This window comes from Callionymus lyra, chromosome 8 (genome assembly GCF_982586985.1).
Source record: "Callionymus lyra chromosome 8, fCalLyr1.hap1.1, whole genome shotgun sequence".
NCBI classification, from domain to species: Eukaryota; Metazoa; Chordata; class Actinopteri; order Syngnathiformes; family Callionymidae; genus Callionymus; species Callionymus lyra.
The window spans coordinates 25959701-25976726 of record NC_141825.1 but is presented as its reverse complement, the minus strand read 5'-3'; the positions used below and the strand labels follow the sequence as shown (position 1 = coordinate 25976726).

The window sequence follows — 17026 nt, the reverse complement described above, 5'->3', positions numbered from 1 at the left end:
GAATAAAGTTTATTCAAAATGTGTCTTGGCACCACTTTTAAAGTTAATATCAAATTTAATGGGAGGCTTGTTTAATAAAAAAAATCAAATTGATTCACTTCATTTTCTAGAAAATGTGTTTATAAGGAAAATAAAAAAATTCTACGAAAGAATTGACACCAAATCAACTTTAAAATGATATTTATTTTGGACCTCAGTGTAGATTTTTAGTGATGATTAACCCAGACTGAACCTTAGAGATTAATGTTTTGGTCTCGGTAGTTAACCAGTACCAAGAGTTACGTATCCACTTACAGTTTAACTTTGTAGCTTCCTTTGTATAATCTGGAGAAAAAAACGCCAAAAAAACACGGGTTTAAGGATGACTTGAGATTTTCGTTTGTGATCAAACTCAAGACAACAGAAGAAGGTTCTGGACCAGCCAGCGAAGTGAAGTGTGTAATCGACCATTTCACGGCCTTCTAATCTGCTAGCATCACAGGCGTGACGCGGGAAGCACGCATCCCAGCACATGATGCTGCATGCTAGCTAACGCTATTATCAAGCTTTAGAGTTGATCCACCACACTCTGGCGCGTCTGCATTCATTGTCTCGAACGCTCCGACGTGTCGCTCGCTCTCAGGTTCAACATTTTCACTCTCTCGTCGACCCGAGGGTTGTTCGGCGCCACCTTTGGTTTACTAAGAGTTTTCCGGAGGATCATGTGAGTGTTGCTGGAGTGTTATCCATGATTCACCGCAAGATATCTTATGCTAGGAAATGGCAGTTGTCTTGGCTGGTTGTCGCTGGATAAACAACTGTAATAGAGGCTATAATTCTGCCGTCATCAACGTGAGCGTTCGGGTCACTGGAATTACGACTTCAGTGAACATACATGTGTCTCAGTAATTTCATCTTATAGATATGTGTTGAATTATTAAAAAAAACAACCCTAACACTAACCCTAGCCCTAGCCCTAGCCCTAGCCCTAGCCCTAGCCCTAGCCCTAGCCCTAGCCCTAGCCCTAGCCCTAGCCCTAGCCCTAGCCCTAGCCCTAGCCCTAGCCCTAGCCCTAGCCCTAACCCTTACCCTAGCCGGTCCATGAGGCCTTAACCCTAACCCTAGCCCTAACCCTAACCTTAAACCCTAACCTTAAACCCTAACCCTAGCCCTAGCCCTAGCCCTAGCCCTAGCCCTAGCCCTAGCCCTAGCCCTAGCCCTAGCCCTAGCCCTAGCCCTAGCCCTAGCCCTAGCCCTAACCCTTACCCTAGCCGGTCCATCAGGCCTTAACCCTAACCCTAACCCTAACCCTAAACCCTAACCATAACTTTTGCCCTAACCCTAACCCTAGCCGGTCCATGAGGCAGGAGTTACCAGCTGCACTGAAAGAAAAAATAATTTATACAATATCTGTGTTTTTAAGTTTTACTGCTTGTAAATGTGTTTATTTATTTTAAAAGATCATATTTTCTCTGAAGTAACATAAGCCTGAGAGTCTTGGCACGCCAAGTTTACTAAAATAGTTTAACCCTTAAACTAGTGAAAGCTAGTGAAACACAAACTCTATTGTATAAATGATATATATTATTTTACAGTTGTTATCCAAAGACAATTCTGTCATTTTAACGCCCACATTTAATTGGTCCGTAGTGCAAAAAAGGTTGGGGGGGGGTTTGTGTAAATATATTTATTTTCTTTACAGGGGATTATGGTTTTGTAGAGCTTAGAGACACAAAAGGACCCGTTTGTTTGAGTTTTCTGCCACTGAGCCATTACGAGGTACTTCTTGATCGGCTTAACGAAAAAATAAATAAATAAATGAACGTTTAATACAAGGGTGTCAAATCATAAACCATAAAATCATGAAAGGGTCCAAAAGCTTTAAGCAGTTAATGCCGCGGACGGACCTAAATGTCGTACCGAACCGTCTTCAAAAGAAAGTATAAATCTGACTGCGACACTGTCTTTTTAAGTCTCTGTACAAAGGTTGCCATGACTTAAACACTGACCACTTCATAGGTCATGAAATCAACATGAACACTGCTTTGATTTTAAGCCAACCTTCCGGCGGGCCAAGGTACATGACTTGGTGGCCACGATTAATCCGCCAGGCCATGAGTTTTTTCAAATAGATTAAAGTATGAGGAAGGGGTTACCTGCGTATAACCCAGGTTCCATGAGTATGGGCTTCACTTCTAAATTCCCCCGACCAAATGCAACAAGTGTTAGGAGAGCCCCTCCTCAAAGAGTAACAGGTAACCCAAGTTTTAGTGCCATTACAGTGGCTCTTCTACTGGTTCATGCCAGAGGGTGAGGATGTCTGGATTATCTTATTTCCAGCTGGACCTACTAGACGATCTGACTCTGGGAGGTTGTCCACGTCCCCACAGCATCCATACACAAACCTTGCTGTCACAAACAGAAGATACGCTCTGACAAAGTTGAAGTAACAGACCAAGAATTTGCAGAACACAGGACCCCCACGCGACCCACCCACCATCCCAGGAGGAGTGTGTACATAAATATAGCGACTTGTAAGAAAAAAAGACAGCATCGAAGTGTTGTTCATTGCTCACTAGAGAAGGCCAAAAGTAGCACCACCTTGAAGGCCGTCTTCAGGCACCCTGACCCAGTGGTTACAACAAAAGTTGTAGATCCCACAATGGGAAAGAACAACACTCCACAGGGGGTCGGATCCTGTGTGTGTGTGTGTGTGTGTGTGTGTGTGTGGGGGGGGGGGCGGTTCATGCAAAGCGGGGGTTTAGTGGGATGCTCAGAATTTAGTACCACCTAAACCTGACCTGGTGATCTACAATGACTGTAGCAACAAGTCGGCAACTTCCTCCCTCTGGTCACCTGGACATGTTCTGGAAACTGTTCTAAGACCACCTGGTGTGAGGACCGGCCAGAAGGTTAGGTTCTGAGATTCGACTCCTCGGACGAGAGGAAACGTGAGTCTCGGCAGAGGAATGAAGTAAGTGCAAGCTATGATGAGTAAATTGATAGATTCATAATTATCACTGATAACCTGAGTATCAATGACAGTTGTTTTCAGTTTCAGTTTCAGTTTATTTATTTAAAAGGATAATCTGCAGTTACATTAAAAAGATGGCTTTTGACACTGAACATCTCTATCTATATGTATTTTTATCCCTATACTAAATATATAAATCAAACAATTGTGAAAAAGAAAAGAAACAAGACAAAACACATTACATATATGATTTTACTTTCTTCTTGTTTTCTTTGTTTGCACAATTGTGTGACTCAACAGGTGTTTTTTCTTTACCTCGGCAGTTTAAACGTCCAACCACTAGATGGAGGAACATATCTATGCATTGCAAGTATTCAGGGCTGTGCGTGAGGCGCAGTCAATGAATTGAGATGCTTCTTAAGTGAGGTTATTTCATGGAGGCACAGTTCACTAAAATGATGTCATGTTTTTTTTGGGTCGGTTTTGCGTGATTAAAGTTCTGTGATCATCACGAGCAACGAGGAATGCATCATAACTTGGGAATAATCGAAAGATTTTTCCGGATCATTTTTGTTAGAATTCCGTCAGAGGAAGATTCGGTCAAAATCTGTGCCTGACACGGAACCAGAAGCAACTATTTGATCAGTGCAAGAAAAAAGTCTTCCAGGAAACATAAGCACTGAAGGACACACACTTATCATGTGTCCTCTTCAAAGGACCAACACATTTTTCAGATTAGAAATAAAAGTGAAGCTTTCTTGGGTTTAAACTGTGAGGAAAAAAAAAATACTTCAAACAAACATATGTACAAAATGAAGATTTGTTTACTTGTATTGTCCAGCAAAAGGTTCACACATTTATACATTTATACATCAATTTTTCGGTGTCAACGTCATACATAGAGACCATCTTCGTTCTCAGGCAGATTGAACCCCTTTTATTTCCTCGATCCTTGTGTTTTTTTCTTCACACTTAATTGTGCTTGTTTTATTATGTCTCATCCTTTGTGTAACTTTTTTTATGCCCATAGTCGAGGATTTTATCCGCTGCTTAATACCCCCCCATCAAAAGAATCTATAAAACATTCCAAAACAACAATGCTTCTTAATATAATCGTGTATACCTTTGGTAGCCTTGGATAAAGCTAATCCCTTTAGACTACTTTTTAAATTTGTAGTTTTTAGTCGCAACAACTCTCATCTATTCAATTCAATTCAATTCAATTTTATTTAAAGTGTCTTATCATAACAAAGTTATCTCAAGACACTATACAGTTGAAATAAGACTACAGTTGATTAAGGAAAAATAGATCCCAGCAATTCAACAATCTATTCAATTCATCTATTGTCGTTTAAATCTCCCCCTCTAACCACCTTACTGAGAACACGTTGGTTAGAATTCACCTGCACGTTGAACCAGGCTGTGATTGGTCAAAAGAGCTTTGACTGGACTATTTTACATTTTAGGAGACAGAATATTTTATATTTTACTTTTGTATTTTGAGACCATCTGTGAAGGCGTAGAATGTGTTTTAAGTATAAACTTCATGGCATCACGACAATGACAAACGATTTCAGTATTGTTTCAAGAACGATGGGAGAACCTCAGCACGGGAACGCTTCTGTCAGGCAATAATCCTATAAAGTTTGATAAACAGCCGTGTTTCACGCTCCCTACAGGACGTTGGGTGGTCTCAGACCTACTGCATGAATCCATGAATGGATGCAAACTATCCATTGTTTGATGGAACTAGGGATTTATGAAAAAGACAGTGGAGGAATTTATATAAGGAGGAGTAAGTTGTTTATACATCTTACCTTTATTTGACTTTCCAGTAAGTTCAGTGATTTGTCTGAACTGTGATATACATTTGTCTAAAAACACTTTTTCCCAATGTAGAAACATTACGGGTCATCCATCATCTTGCGGACACCTCGCTACATACCACAAATCCCTTCTTTCACCTCAAATACTCAAATACTCATCCTCTGGAGAGATCGGTCAAGGGTCTTATTTCTTTGCAAGAGGATTTCCTAGACGTTTAGTGAGTTAGCAGAGAAGTGACTTCTGCTCGCCTGGAGCATACGACCCCGTGGACGTCCATGGGTGTTAATGTGTTAAAGAGTTCCTCCATTACAACAGAATCTGACCTTCATTAAAGTGACAAAAGAGCATTTTTCAACCAAAGCTGCTCCTTTGAATTTTAGGCTAATGTGACAACACTTCATTGCTGAAGCTGTAACGCGACAGCCTTGACAGTTCCTCAAACCCATACCATAAAGAAAGACATAATTCACATGTGTTTGTAAAACCAGCAGGTAACTGATCTTTCCCAGGAGGCCCTTCTCAAGAGGGAGTTGACCTCTTTGCATTTTTCTGTTTTTCTAATGCACTGCCTCGACCCCCCAACCAAAGTCTCGGAAAACATTTATTTTTGAATCCGATCGCACAAAAATGTCGTCTGAACTCGGCAGTAAACGGTAGAAATGTTGGGTGGACAGGTTTTTTTTTTTTTTTAATAAAGGGGTTTGAACTAAAATTTGGTAATTCACTGCTACCCTTGACAACATTAAAATAATTTTTCTTCCTACTGCTGAAAACGAATTGGTACCAGTGCCGCCTGGATAAGTATTAGAGGACTTGATTGTGGATCTCATGCTCGACTCATCGGATTCCAGTCACGTGAATCCAACAAAAAAGGATTTTATTCATGGGCTCACTTTGGTTAAAAAACACAAGTTTTTGCACCAGGAAGCCATTTTTGTGACTATATTTAAAGTGGAACATGTGCCATGCAGGCCCTCAGAGATGCCTGCACAAGTATTGCTCCTCAAAGAACAGTCATTGAGGCTAACATGCTAGGAAAGTTAAATGCTAGAAGACCACCAAAATCTTCCGGGCAAACATCTGTGTTCCCAAAAACATGCCGGACTTAACCTTCCAGATCAATGCTCTACAGCTCCGTTGTGAGGTGTTAGGCCTACTTCAGGAATTCTTCCATCATACCATCCCATGATATTGCTATTTTATTTGTTTTGTTACTTTAGGACATCAACATACTCAAAGTACACACTCTTGGCAAATCAAAAGAGACTTAACGTTTGCTGATCTTGGATTGATGTGAAGTGAAGTCGGATGACAGGTTGAAAAATGACTTGAACCAAGAGGAAAATTAGATTATTTTTATAAAGTTCGACCTGAATGTGAGGATTTGATTGATATCTGGAAGTTGACTGTAAGGCAGAGTTAGAAGGGCTTATCTTTTCATCTCTTCGATTTAGTAGAAGCAATCGGAATGTGAGAATGTGCTTCCTCGCTTGCACATGTGCGTTCCAAAAACAGAACAATGTTCAACCTCGTGACCTGAGAAATAAATCTTTTTTTCTGGAGACACCTGAAGGCCCTGAGTTGGGGAGTTGGGGGCAGAAGGCAATCACCTGGCGACTTGGCTTCTGTCCCTGCAGCCTGGTCGGGCTCAGACTCAGAAAAGGATGTGGCTCTGCCTGGATGTCTGACCACCATCAGCAACTGGGATTATAACGGTTGGGTGTACAGGAGATTGGGTTGCAGCCAAGGGCGGAAGGTTTGGCAATCTAATCCCCATATACCAAGACTGGCTATAAGGTAATTGAATTGTACCTCCCTGGCTGAGAAGGGTTTTGAGTTGCCATGCAAGACTGAGAAGTACCGACTAGATATAGTTGGACCCAGCCCAACATTAAGTTCATGCTCTAGTACGGAGGGTAATGTCCCACCATCTCAAGGTTTGAGGGCTGCTGCTTAATTTTTGTTCGCAACTTGTCTAAACCAGAAGGATGTGTCTCGCCTGCAGTTCATACTAAACTCTGCAGCCAGAATTCTGAGCCGCTCTAGTAGAAGAACTCACATTTCTCCTTCAAACTCTTCACTGGCTGCCAGTTTCTTTCAGGATCATTTTAAAATTCTGGTTCTTACTTTCAGATCTATTCATGGTCAGACCGTCCATCAGTGATCTGATCCAGACTTACACCCCAGCTCGGGCTCTGAGGTCTGTGGATCAGAATCTACTGATGGTTCCTGAACTTCCGGACCAGAGGAGAGAAATCCTTCCAGACTGTTGCTCCTAAGCTTTGGAACCATCTGTGTTTGATGATCTACTGACTCCTTCAAGAAACATCTGTGTTTGATGATCTACTGACTCCTTCAAGACACATCTGTGTTTGATGATCTACTGACTCCTTCAAGAAACATCTGTGTTTGATGATCTACTGACTCCTTCAAGAAACATCTGTGTTTGATGATCTACTGACTCCTTCAAGAAACATCTGTGTTTGATGATCTACTGACTCCTTCAAGAAACATCTGTGTTTGATGATCTACTGACTCCTTCAAGAAACATCTGTGTTTGATGATCTACTGACTCCTTCAAGAAACATCTGTGTTTGATGATCTACTGACTCCTTCAAGAAACATCTGTGTTTGATGATCTACTGACTCCTTCAAGAAACATCTGTGTTTGATGATCTACTGACTCCTTCAAGAAACATCTGTGTTTGATGATCTACTGACTCCTTCAAGACACATCTGTGTTTGATGATCTACTGACTCCTTCAAGAAACATCTGTGTTTGATGATCTACTGACTCCTTCAAGAAACATCTGTGTTTGATGATCTACTGACTCCTTCAAGAAACATCTTAAGACACTTTTATTTGTGCAGGATTTTCCTTGATTTTCTGGAACTCCTGTTTATTTCTCTGTGTTGTCTTGATCTTTTAAGTATATATTTAATTGAGTATTGTTTTGATTGTTTAATCGCTTTGTGACCCTGGTCTGGAAAAGCGATCTATAAATATAAATTACTTACTTACTTACTTACCAATGCGCCAAAAAGCAGTTCAGAGGTACCAAAGCTTTCTGAAGTATCAGTACCATAGTATTGGAAAGTGCTGCTCCAGGTAAATATATCTTCACCGCTCTTTTGGCCAACTAGAGTGGAACTTAAGGAGGCATCGTTTGGAAGAAACAACCTCTCTGATCTGGACCGGAATGAGCATTAGTTGCTGGTTCCTGTGCTCATCACAGTCACTAAATAACATGTTCGACTTTATATGTGTTGACTGATCTCAGAACATCTTGCGAAATCTCCTGCCCAAAGGTGTTTCGAATCCTACCTGTTGCAGAGAACCATCCGTACACCGAGCGTTGTGTCTCGAAAGAGGCGGAATAGTGCAAATGAAAAGTTTGCGTCAAATAAACCCACATTTAAGTTTGATCTCCAATTCAAAAGGAGGCATTTGACCCATGGCGTTTTAATAGAATGGGACAGGTGTGCATTTGCATGTTCGTCACACCGAGCCCCTGACCTACCCTTAACTTACACCGACAGAACACTACCATAAACCAAAGTGCATATAACTCTATTCCTGGCATTTAACAACTCCCAACGGAACTGTTAAACGCTAAAAATGAAGGGAGATGAAAACAACAGTTTCATTCCTCAAGTTAAAGAACATCAATTTCTCAGCGTCTATGCTCTGGTGTTCGTGTTCAGGTCCGTCTGCCGGCTGTTGTGTTATCAGAGTCGACAAAATGTTGTTCTTTCTTTAAAGTCGATGATGCTTCCTTCGCGATGATTCATCGCTATGTGCTGTTTTTTTTCAGGACAAGGACTGTGATGAACAGCCAACGCTGACAGAGGAAACCGGAGAACAGCCCACGGAGCCCCTGGAGGAGAGGGCAGACGTAAAAGATGATTTGGTTTATGCACTCAATGACAAGCCGCCCTGGTACCTCTGCATTCTGCTGGGCTTCCAGGTAAATCAAGTTTATTTACTCAGATGCAAAAGGAAGCATTTTTGAACACGTTTTCCTTTCACCCTCTTGTCACTCTGGCTAATTTCCTCAATTTAAAACCTAAAAGGTGCTGTATAAGAATAATTAATGAAGAATAATTAAATAAAAATGAACGATTCAAAGTGTACAAAAACACTAATATCAGTATTAAAAATAATAATATTTATAATTATAACAATACAAATATACCAATAATAATACTAATGACACTAATAATACAATTAATACTAATAATAATATTTATATTTATATTAGATGGATGGATGGATGGATTCATTTAAATAATATATAGATATATAGATTTATGGTAACAACAATAATAATACTAATGACACTAATAATACTAGTATAATATTTATATTTATATTTATATTTATATTTATATTTATATTTATATTTATATTTATATTTATATTTATATTTATATTTATATTTATATTTATATTTATATTTATATTTATATTTATATTTATATTTATATTAGATGGATGGATGGATGGATGGATGGATGGATAGTTGGATTGATGGATGGATGGATTAATATAAATAATATATAGATTTATGTTAACAACAATAATAATAATACTTTTTCTTTCTTTCTTTCTTTCTTTCTTTCTTTCTTTCTTTCTTTCTTTCTTTCTTTCAAATTTGACTGGAGATAAACATTCACTATTATTCAAGCTGTTTGCTCTAAAACTTTTTATTTTATTTGTAGGTTTGTTGTGTTAATGAAGCTTCATGATGCTGTGTTATTCTCAAGAGCTCAGTAGGGGGCGCCCCAAGTTTAAAAATAATGATAGTTTTTCACTAAAAACGTCTGTTTAAAGCAATACATTCCAGAGCGGAGAGTTCCATCCAGCGGGTTCTAATGTCTACTCAACACATCACTACTGTTCGGGATGAAATAAAAGCTAAAAAGCTCAGACGTAGACGAAAATACCTTCAAAGAAGCAGCGACAGAAAGTATCGCGGCACACATTGCTTGAATAAAACTCACCTCGTGTGATGGAAGCCAGACTTTCACGTGTCCTTTTGAAGATTCATCGACCTGTTGACCTAAAAATATATATACTATCCGAAATGCTTGGCAAGAGCTGGGAACGGTCCTTAAATGGAAGTGGCTCTTGTTATTTATTGCGTACAGCCTTGTGTATGAGGTCACATGCATTAACATACCACCCACTGCGATGATGAGACAGGTGCTGGATTATTATTATTATTATTTATTATGAACGTATTTATCACACTTTTCCCTCAGAAAATATAAAAGTATATGATTGATTTGAATTGGATGTATCTAAGAAACTTTACATACCAAACCATTCAAATCTTGTTATACGTTTGCAATGATAATCTTAAATATACAACTGGCTGAGGTTAAAACTTAGGAAATCATCTTTATGTTAAACTTGTGGTATTAACTTCATTAAAATTTAAGGTATTTCAATTTTTATTGGGGTGTTCTTTCCCCCCATTTCTGTTTTTATTAATTAACAGAATTTGCCAAAATTTGGGGAAAAAGTCCTTACTCAGTATGTAAGTAAGTAAGTAAGTAATTTATATTTATATAGCGCTTTTCCAGACCAGGGTCACAAAGCGCTTAAACAATCAAAACAATATTCAATAAAGTATATACTTTAAAGGTCAAGATAACACTGAGAACACAACAGGAGTTCCAGAAAATCAAGGAAAAGCCTGAACAAAGATGTTTCTTGAAAGAGTCAGTAGATCCATCAAGCCTCCATTTATTCACCAGTCTCCAGATATTCACAGAAATACACAATATTTTTTATGAGAACCTGGACTGTGATCCACGGCACAATCCTGTTTGATGGATGCTTCACGAGTGTCTTCTCTCCTGTGAACAGCACTACATCCTCGCGTTCGGCGGCATCATCGCGGTGCCTCTGATCCTGGCCGAGCCTCTTTGTATCGAGAACAACAACGCCGCCAAAAGTCAGCTCATCTCCACCATGTTCTTCGTGTCGGGGATATGTACGCTCCTGCAGACTGCTGTTGGAACCAGGTACAAATCACACCTGTCTTCATTCGTACACAAGAGTCTGCATTTTATCTTCTCGTACGTCAACCCAAACTTTGATCATCATTACGATTCTTGCAGAAGATGTTCACCAGTGAAAATATATTTAAGGGAACTTCGATGCCTGGGAAGAACCTATATCAACATTGTTTCTAACTATATCTGAGAAGATTTGAGGACTTCAGATTTATTTAATTGTATTTAAAGACCCATGATGCAATCTGTGAGCGAAGGTCAGTAGGTGGCGCCATCAGTTTAGAAAATGCTGTTTTTCATTAGAACAGTTCCAAACAAAGGAGAATAGTGCAGAAATCACCATCTAGTGGACTTAATGTCAGTGCTTCATGAAGCTTCATCACTACCAAGAGGTTCTAAAGCGAGTCAACTGGACCGTGTAGAGTTCTAGGAAGAAGTTTCACCTCAAGTGTCTTCAGGTCCAGTCAGCTGGGGTTTTATCCAATCTTTCGGTTGAGGACGCCATTGGTGGTGGTTTTACTCCTTGACACCTTCTTGGAGTGGTGGTCTAAAGCTGGGGTCACCCACCTTTTTTCTACCAAATACCTTTTTTTTGTGGGCTATATTTTGAGGGACCAGCCTTTGGAGAAAAACAACAAAAATGATAAGACACAAAATTCAAAATACGTAAATACATCTCACCTGCAACGAGATGATCCCATAGACACTTTGGATTTACTTATTTCCTCGACTTATTTTTGTAAACTTAGCGTCTTGACATGTGGAAAGACACATGCTTATATGACTTTGGAGAAAATCCAAAATGAAACATGATTTAGACAGTTTTAATCAATAGAACATAAATTAAACAATTGATTTCCTGGCTCGGTATCGAATGCCTAGCGGTTGAGTCGAGGTAACACCTAGAGCGGTGAAGCTTCATGAAACATGTCTCAACTTGAGACCTCAGTAAAGTGAAGTTCAAAGTAAAACATCAAAGCACAGAGAGTGACATCTAGTGGACCCAGAAAATAAGACAATGCTTCATCAACTTGTGTAGGTTCACGTCTACTGGGATTGTCGTCGGTGTTAGCGTTAGCATGTGGTGCTAAACGACCAGTACTAAGACTATTGTAACAGGTATATTCGCTGGGATTGGATTGTCTCACTTGCTAACGCTAGCAAGAAGGACTGTAAGTAAATACCATTTTGGTCGGCGATACTATTTAAAAAAAATCAAACATCTTTATAAAGGTTTTATTATGAATGAATGAATTTTACTAAACTATTGGAGGTCTCTTTTTTTACCCTTGAACATTTCTACACAAAAACAATTTATTCGTCACCAGGAATGGAATTCCTGGTTGACATGTGACGACACCCGCTGATTGGCTAAAACATGTTTGACTACATTGACGTGACTGTAGAGAACAACATGGATCACCGAATAAATAGCTGATCAAAAGTAGAAAAATTGATTGATTACCCGTAAGTTTTAAAAAGTGTAGCCTGGACGCATTTCATTGGTGTTTTTGTTCATATGAATGTTTCACGTGAGGTACAAAGTACACTCTTATTGTTTGTGTTGCAGTTTTTGAAAATAATCTTTTTGGGTTGTCGTACAGGTTGAGTCTCTGATGCAATGACTTCTATACATTTAAATGAATAATAATTTATTATCATTAATCTGGGTTTAATTGACATTAACATTAATAAACTTATTTACATTGAAACCAACCTGGTATTTTAAAAGTTACCAACGAGGCTAATCACACGTCCTTTGATGTTAAGGAAAATACAGAAAAGTCGTAAATCCTTCAGTATTCAAACCATTTGTGGCTGTTTAATAATAATACTCTTCTACGGATCTGCTGCTCACGCAACCGCACAAATACACAATCTTAGATTTAACCAGGTGTGTCGCCAACACTTTACTGTGGTCATTAGAAAGATGTACAGTATATCTACCGTGACTAATTTAGTTTAAAAGCAAGAAAACACATATCATTTTCAGTTGAAATAAGGAAGTAAATCATGGAACAGTCATAGTTGTATAAACCTGTGGCTGATGATTTATTGGGGAGAGAAAACATTGCGTTGCTTAAACACTGTAATTTATTGCAACACATTCTGGCAGAAGATGACATGAAAACACTAATAAAATCCATACAGTGTATATGAATACACGTGCATACACGTATAGAAGGATCAAAGCTCTCAAAGCAAAGACGACTTCCCTAACTTTCCCTTTTCTTTGACATTTAGCCGCAATATTTGACTTTTCCTGTCGAACAAGTTAAATTAGCGACTTAGACGGTGTCGGATCCGTCAGACACGACGCTGACACTCACTCACGGTTGCGAGCGTCGTGTTCAGGCAGAGCTTCTGAATTTGCCCGAGGTCCAGCTCAGCTCTGAGAATCCTCGTGAGTTCCTCTGGCAGAAACCATCGCTGAGCTGAGACGAGTCAGGAAGGAAGATTTAAATGAGTTTTTCTTTTCTCGCGATGTCTTCAAAAAAAAAAATTAAATTTCATAACTTCACAACTTCATGACGTTACCTTATACGCACATAACCAGATGCATTAAGTAAGTAAGTAAGTAAGTCATTTTTATTTATAGAGCGCTTTTCCAGACCAGGGTCACAAAGCGCTTAAACAATCAAAACAATATTCAATAAAGTATATACTTTAAAGATCAAGATAAAACTGATAACACAACAGGAGTTCCAGAAAATCCAGGAAAATCTTGAACAAATAAAAACGATTTAAGTTGTTTCTTAAAGGAGTCATTAATTGCAACTGAAATGAAAGTTCCCAGTTTACATCCAATAATACATTTTATTGAGAGTTTTTTAATGGTTTGAGTCTTTCCTTCCAGCTGCTGGGTTGTCCCATACATTGATGTTCTCAGAAGTAATTGATATAGATTCCATAGATTACGTATACATCTCAATTTAATTCAATTTAATTTCAAGTTTCTTATCATAACAAAGTCAATACACTTTACAGTTGAAGTAAGGTAAGGTAAGGTAAAACTGTATTGATTGAAATTGTTTTTTTTCCAATAGCCACAGAAAATACAGCAATTTTTCATAAAAAATAAATCAAAATAAAATAATAACAAGAACAATGAGTAATAAAGAGAAATAACAAGATGATACAATAGTAAGACTAAAGTGAAGAAAAGGAAAAACAGATCCAGCAACTCAATATTGAGTAAAACACATCGTGGTGATGGTGAGGAAAAACTTCCTTTTAGAAGAAACCTGGAGCAGAACCAGACTCATTGCTGACGGCCTCCTGCTGTGACCGGCTGGAGGAAGGATGGGGGGGAAGACAGATGGATAAAGAGAAGAGTGAGGGAGGATACAGTGAGAGAAAAGAGGAGAGAGGAGTCCATGGAGGTGCTGGAGAGAAGTCTGGATCATTGTCGTGGTGGAGGTCCTGGATCAAAGCTCGGGGTCTAAAACCCCTCCAGCAATCTAAGCCTAAAGCAGCTTAAGAAAAACAAAGAGGGCAGATTCAGGCAGAGCTGGAGTCAGTCCTAATTATAGGCTTCATCCAAAAGAAAGGTTTTAAGATTGTTTTTAAACATACAGAGATTGTCTGCCCTCCGGACCGAAGCCCGTCGTTGGTTTCACAGCAGAGGGGCTCGAAAAAAAACGAAAGGCTTATCTCACCAAAAGCCTACAGTGATTTCAACTTTAAAACAGATGTAACTTAGAGCTCACTCGTCTCGTGGGCGTACTTGACGAATAATAACATGTCATTTGATTTATATTTACCCCCAGGATGGCATGTTTAGCAACAGCTTCAGCAGGATCAGAACATTTTGTCTTCCAAGTGAATTGGTTCAGGCTCACCTTTGGAAGATGGTTTTGATTATTCTTTATTTCAACCATAGCCATTTTTGAAAGAAGCTTTGTTTGAATAGAAGTCATAGAAGACGGTGTTGACGAAGCTTCATGAAGCTTTGACATATTTTTTTCAATACTCAGTAGGTGGCGCTCTTAGTTTAAGAAACGATTTTAACACTTTGTCTACTTTGAATTTCAAACATTTATCCAAGAAGAGTCAACCAAAGGTATTTGCGGATTAAAAGACCCCTCGGGGCCCCTTCACCATCTATGGGGCCCCTTAGAGTGAAACTTTCAAATATATATATATATGTATATTTTTTTGAAAGATTTTACAGGCTTGAGATATTTTTCACCATCATATAAACCAATTTTCGTCAAAGTCAGACATGAGATTTGTTATGATGTTATAAGAAATACAGAAAAGCAAAGAAGGCCCTTGAAAGTTCATATTTTTTTTAACTTTGCACATTGTTTTTTGTGTCTTTTTGTGTTATTATTTATTTAATTGGTCGGAATCTGTCAGTTCTTTCAGTCTTTGCTTTCATTACACATTTTTCATGCCTCCAAACAATTTATTTGAGAAAAAAAACAACAAGTTTAAGTACTTCTGTCAACCTAGACATCGAATTAAAAAAGTAATTCAACACAAACACACCACAGGACCCCATGAAGGCTTGTGTCGCTGAATCCACTGTTGATTAATCTCATTAAAATCCTTTAAAAAATACATATTGATGTGTCAAGCATTGACATATTTGTTTTAGGGCTCAGTTGGTGGCGCTCTTGTGCCATCTAGTGGACAAACATGACAACAAGGCTTTGTGAAGCTTCATCGACACATCATCGTAAAACAACCAGCTTTGCATGTAATGCTGGATAGTAAAATGTAACTTTTTATTTTAAAAAAAGTTTTAAAATTCTACTCAAATAATGATAAATACACTATTAATAATAGGTATATAGGTAGTTAGGTAGTACTTTATTGATTTTTTTTTTACAATTTAACTAAAGCGAAAGTGAGAATTTTACTCCTTAATGAAAGATAAACGTATTTTTTAAAAGTATTTTTATTCCACAAGTTACAACAAAGTTAACTTAAATCCAGGTGATTAAATGTTAGTCACTCACCATCTTAACTCACCATAAGATGGTCATTCTACCCTTGAGCAACGAAAACGGCGTCTTCTGACGGTTGAACTACCTTTGCCTGTCCCCGAAGAACCGAAATCTCTCACCTCGGTCGTTTCTCAAACGCCTCCACTCTGTCGTCTCACAGATTACCGATCCTCCAGGGCGGGACCTTCAGCTTCCTCACGCCGACGCTAGCGATCCTGGCGCTTCCGAAGTGGCAGTGCTCGGCCCCTGAGGGCCCCACGATGCTGCCCGTCCAGCTGCACAACGAGAGCAGCTTCATGCACCTGGAGGACAACGACGACGCCTGGATGCCGCGGATGAGAGAAGTATGAACAAATGAAGATGAATGAAGGGATCTAGTATCTTTAGTAGTATGTTTCAAAAAAATCGTACGACAGAGAATCACCAAGATTGAGAAACTTTCACGATGTTAGCTTCGTGGCTAACTAGCCTCGCATTTCAACGTCAAGTCAGGTTCCTTATGAAATAATCGTGAATCGAAAGTTATTTCCTCGAAACTTGGTAGGAATCGGTTTGAAGCTGCGAAACGATGGGAATAAGTTGAAAGAAAACTTTGACGACAATGTTGACGTCACGAGCGACTATCATAACTATCGTGGCATGATAGTTCTGATAGTGTGTCTGATGAATGAAATGTAATTTAGTTTCATGTACGCGACGGATTCCGAAAAACTACGCCGAAGATTGTCTGGGCTAAAAGAAGAAGTTTCATTGTCTAATTTAGTTTTAAATATTCATTGGAATAGGTCGAAGAAAATGGACATATTTGCGCTATTGAGGCAAAAACTTGATTCAGTGGTTTATATGCAATCGCGCACATAAAGCTAGTGTTGAAGCTTCATGAAGCCTCATGGCTAGAATAGAAGCTGATGTTACAGACTTTTGGGTTATCTTTCCCCTTTTTTTAAACTTTATTTTCATACTTTTTTCATATAAACTTCACAAGATGATAGAAAAACAACACTAGTGAAAAAGGAATTAAAGATCAGCAGAGTATAAACCTAATAAACCAACATTTTATTATACATGTATAAAACACTTATTTTGTCAAAATAACAGATGGAATATGAATTCAATTATTTTGAAGTTAAATAAGTTTATTCAAAAAAAGAATGAAAATAACCTTATAAAGTTATATTTACAGTTAGTGAAGTGTTGATGAAGCTTCATGAAACAGTGTCATTATCTTCAGAGTCCACTAGATGGTAGTGATGTGTTGATGAAGCTT

General features: G+C 38.6%; 1 protein-coding gene across 1 annotated transcript in view; it reads left to right on the top strand.

Moving 5' to 3' along the window:
- LOC148074397 (solute carrier family 23 member 1) overlaps positions 1–17026 on the top strand; it is a 35577-nt gene that overhangs the window by 820 nt on the left and 17731 nt on the right. The window contains exons 2-4 of the mRNA XM_087798202.1: positions 8596–8748; positions 10656–10813; positions 15920–16103. Coding sequence (XP_087654328.1) covers positions 8596–8748; positions 10656–10813; positions 15920–16103 — 495 coding nt within the window. The remainder of the gene's footprint in view (positions 1–8595; positions 8749–10655; positions 10814–15919; positions 16104–17026) is intronic.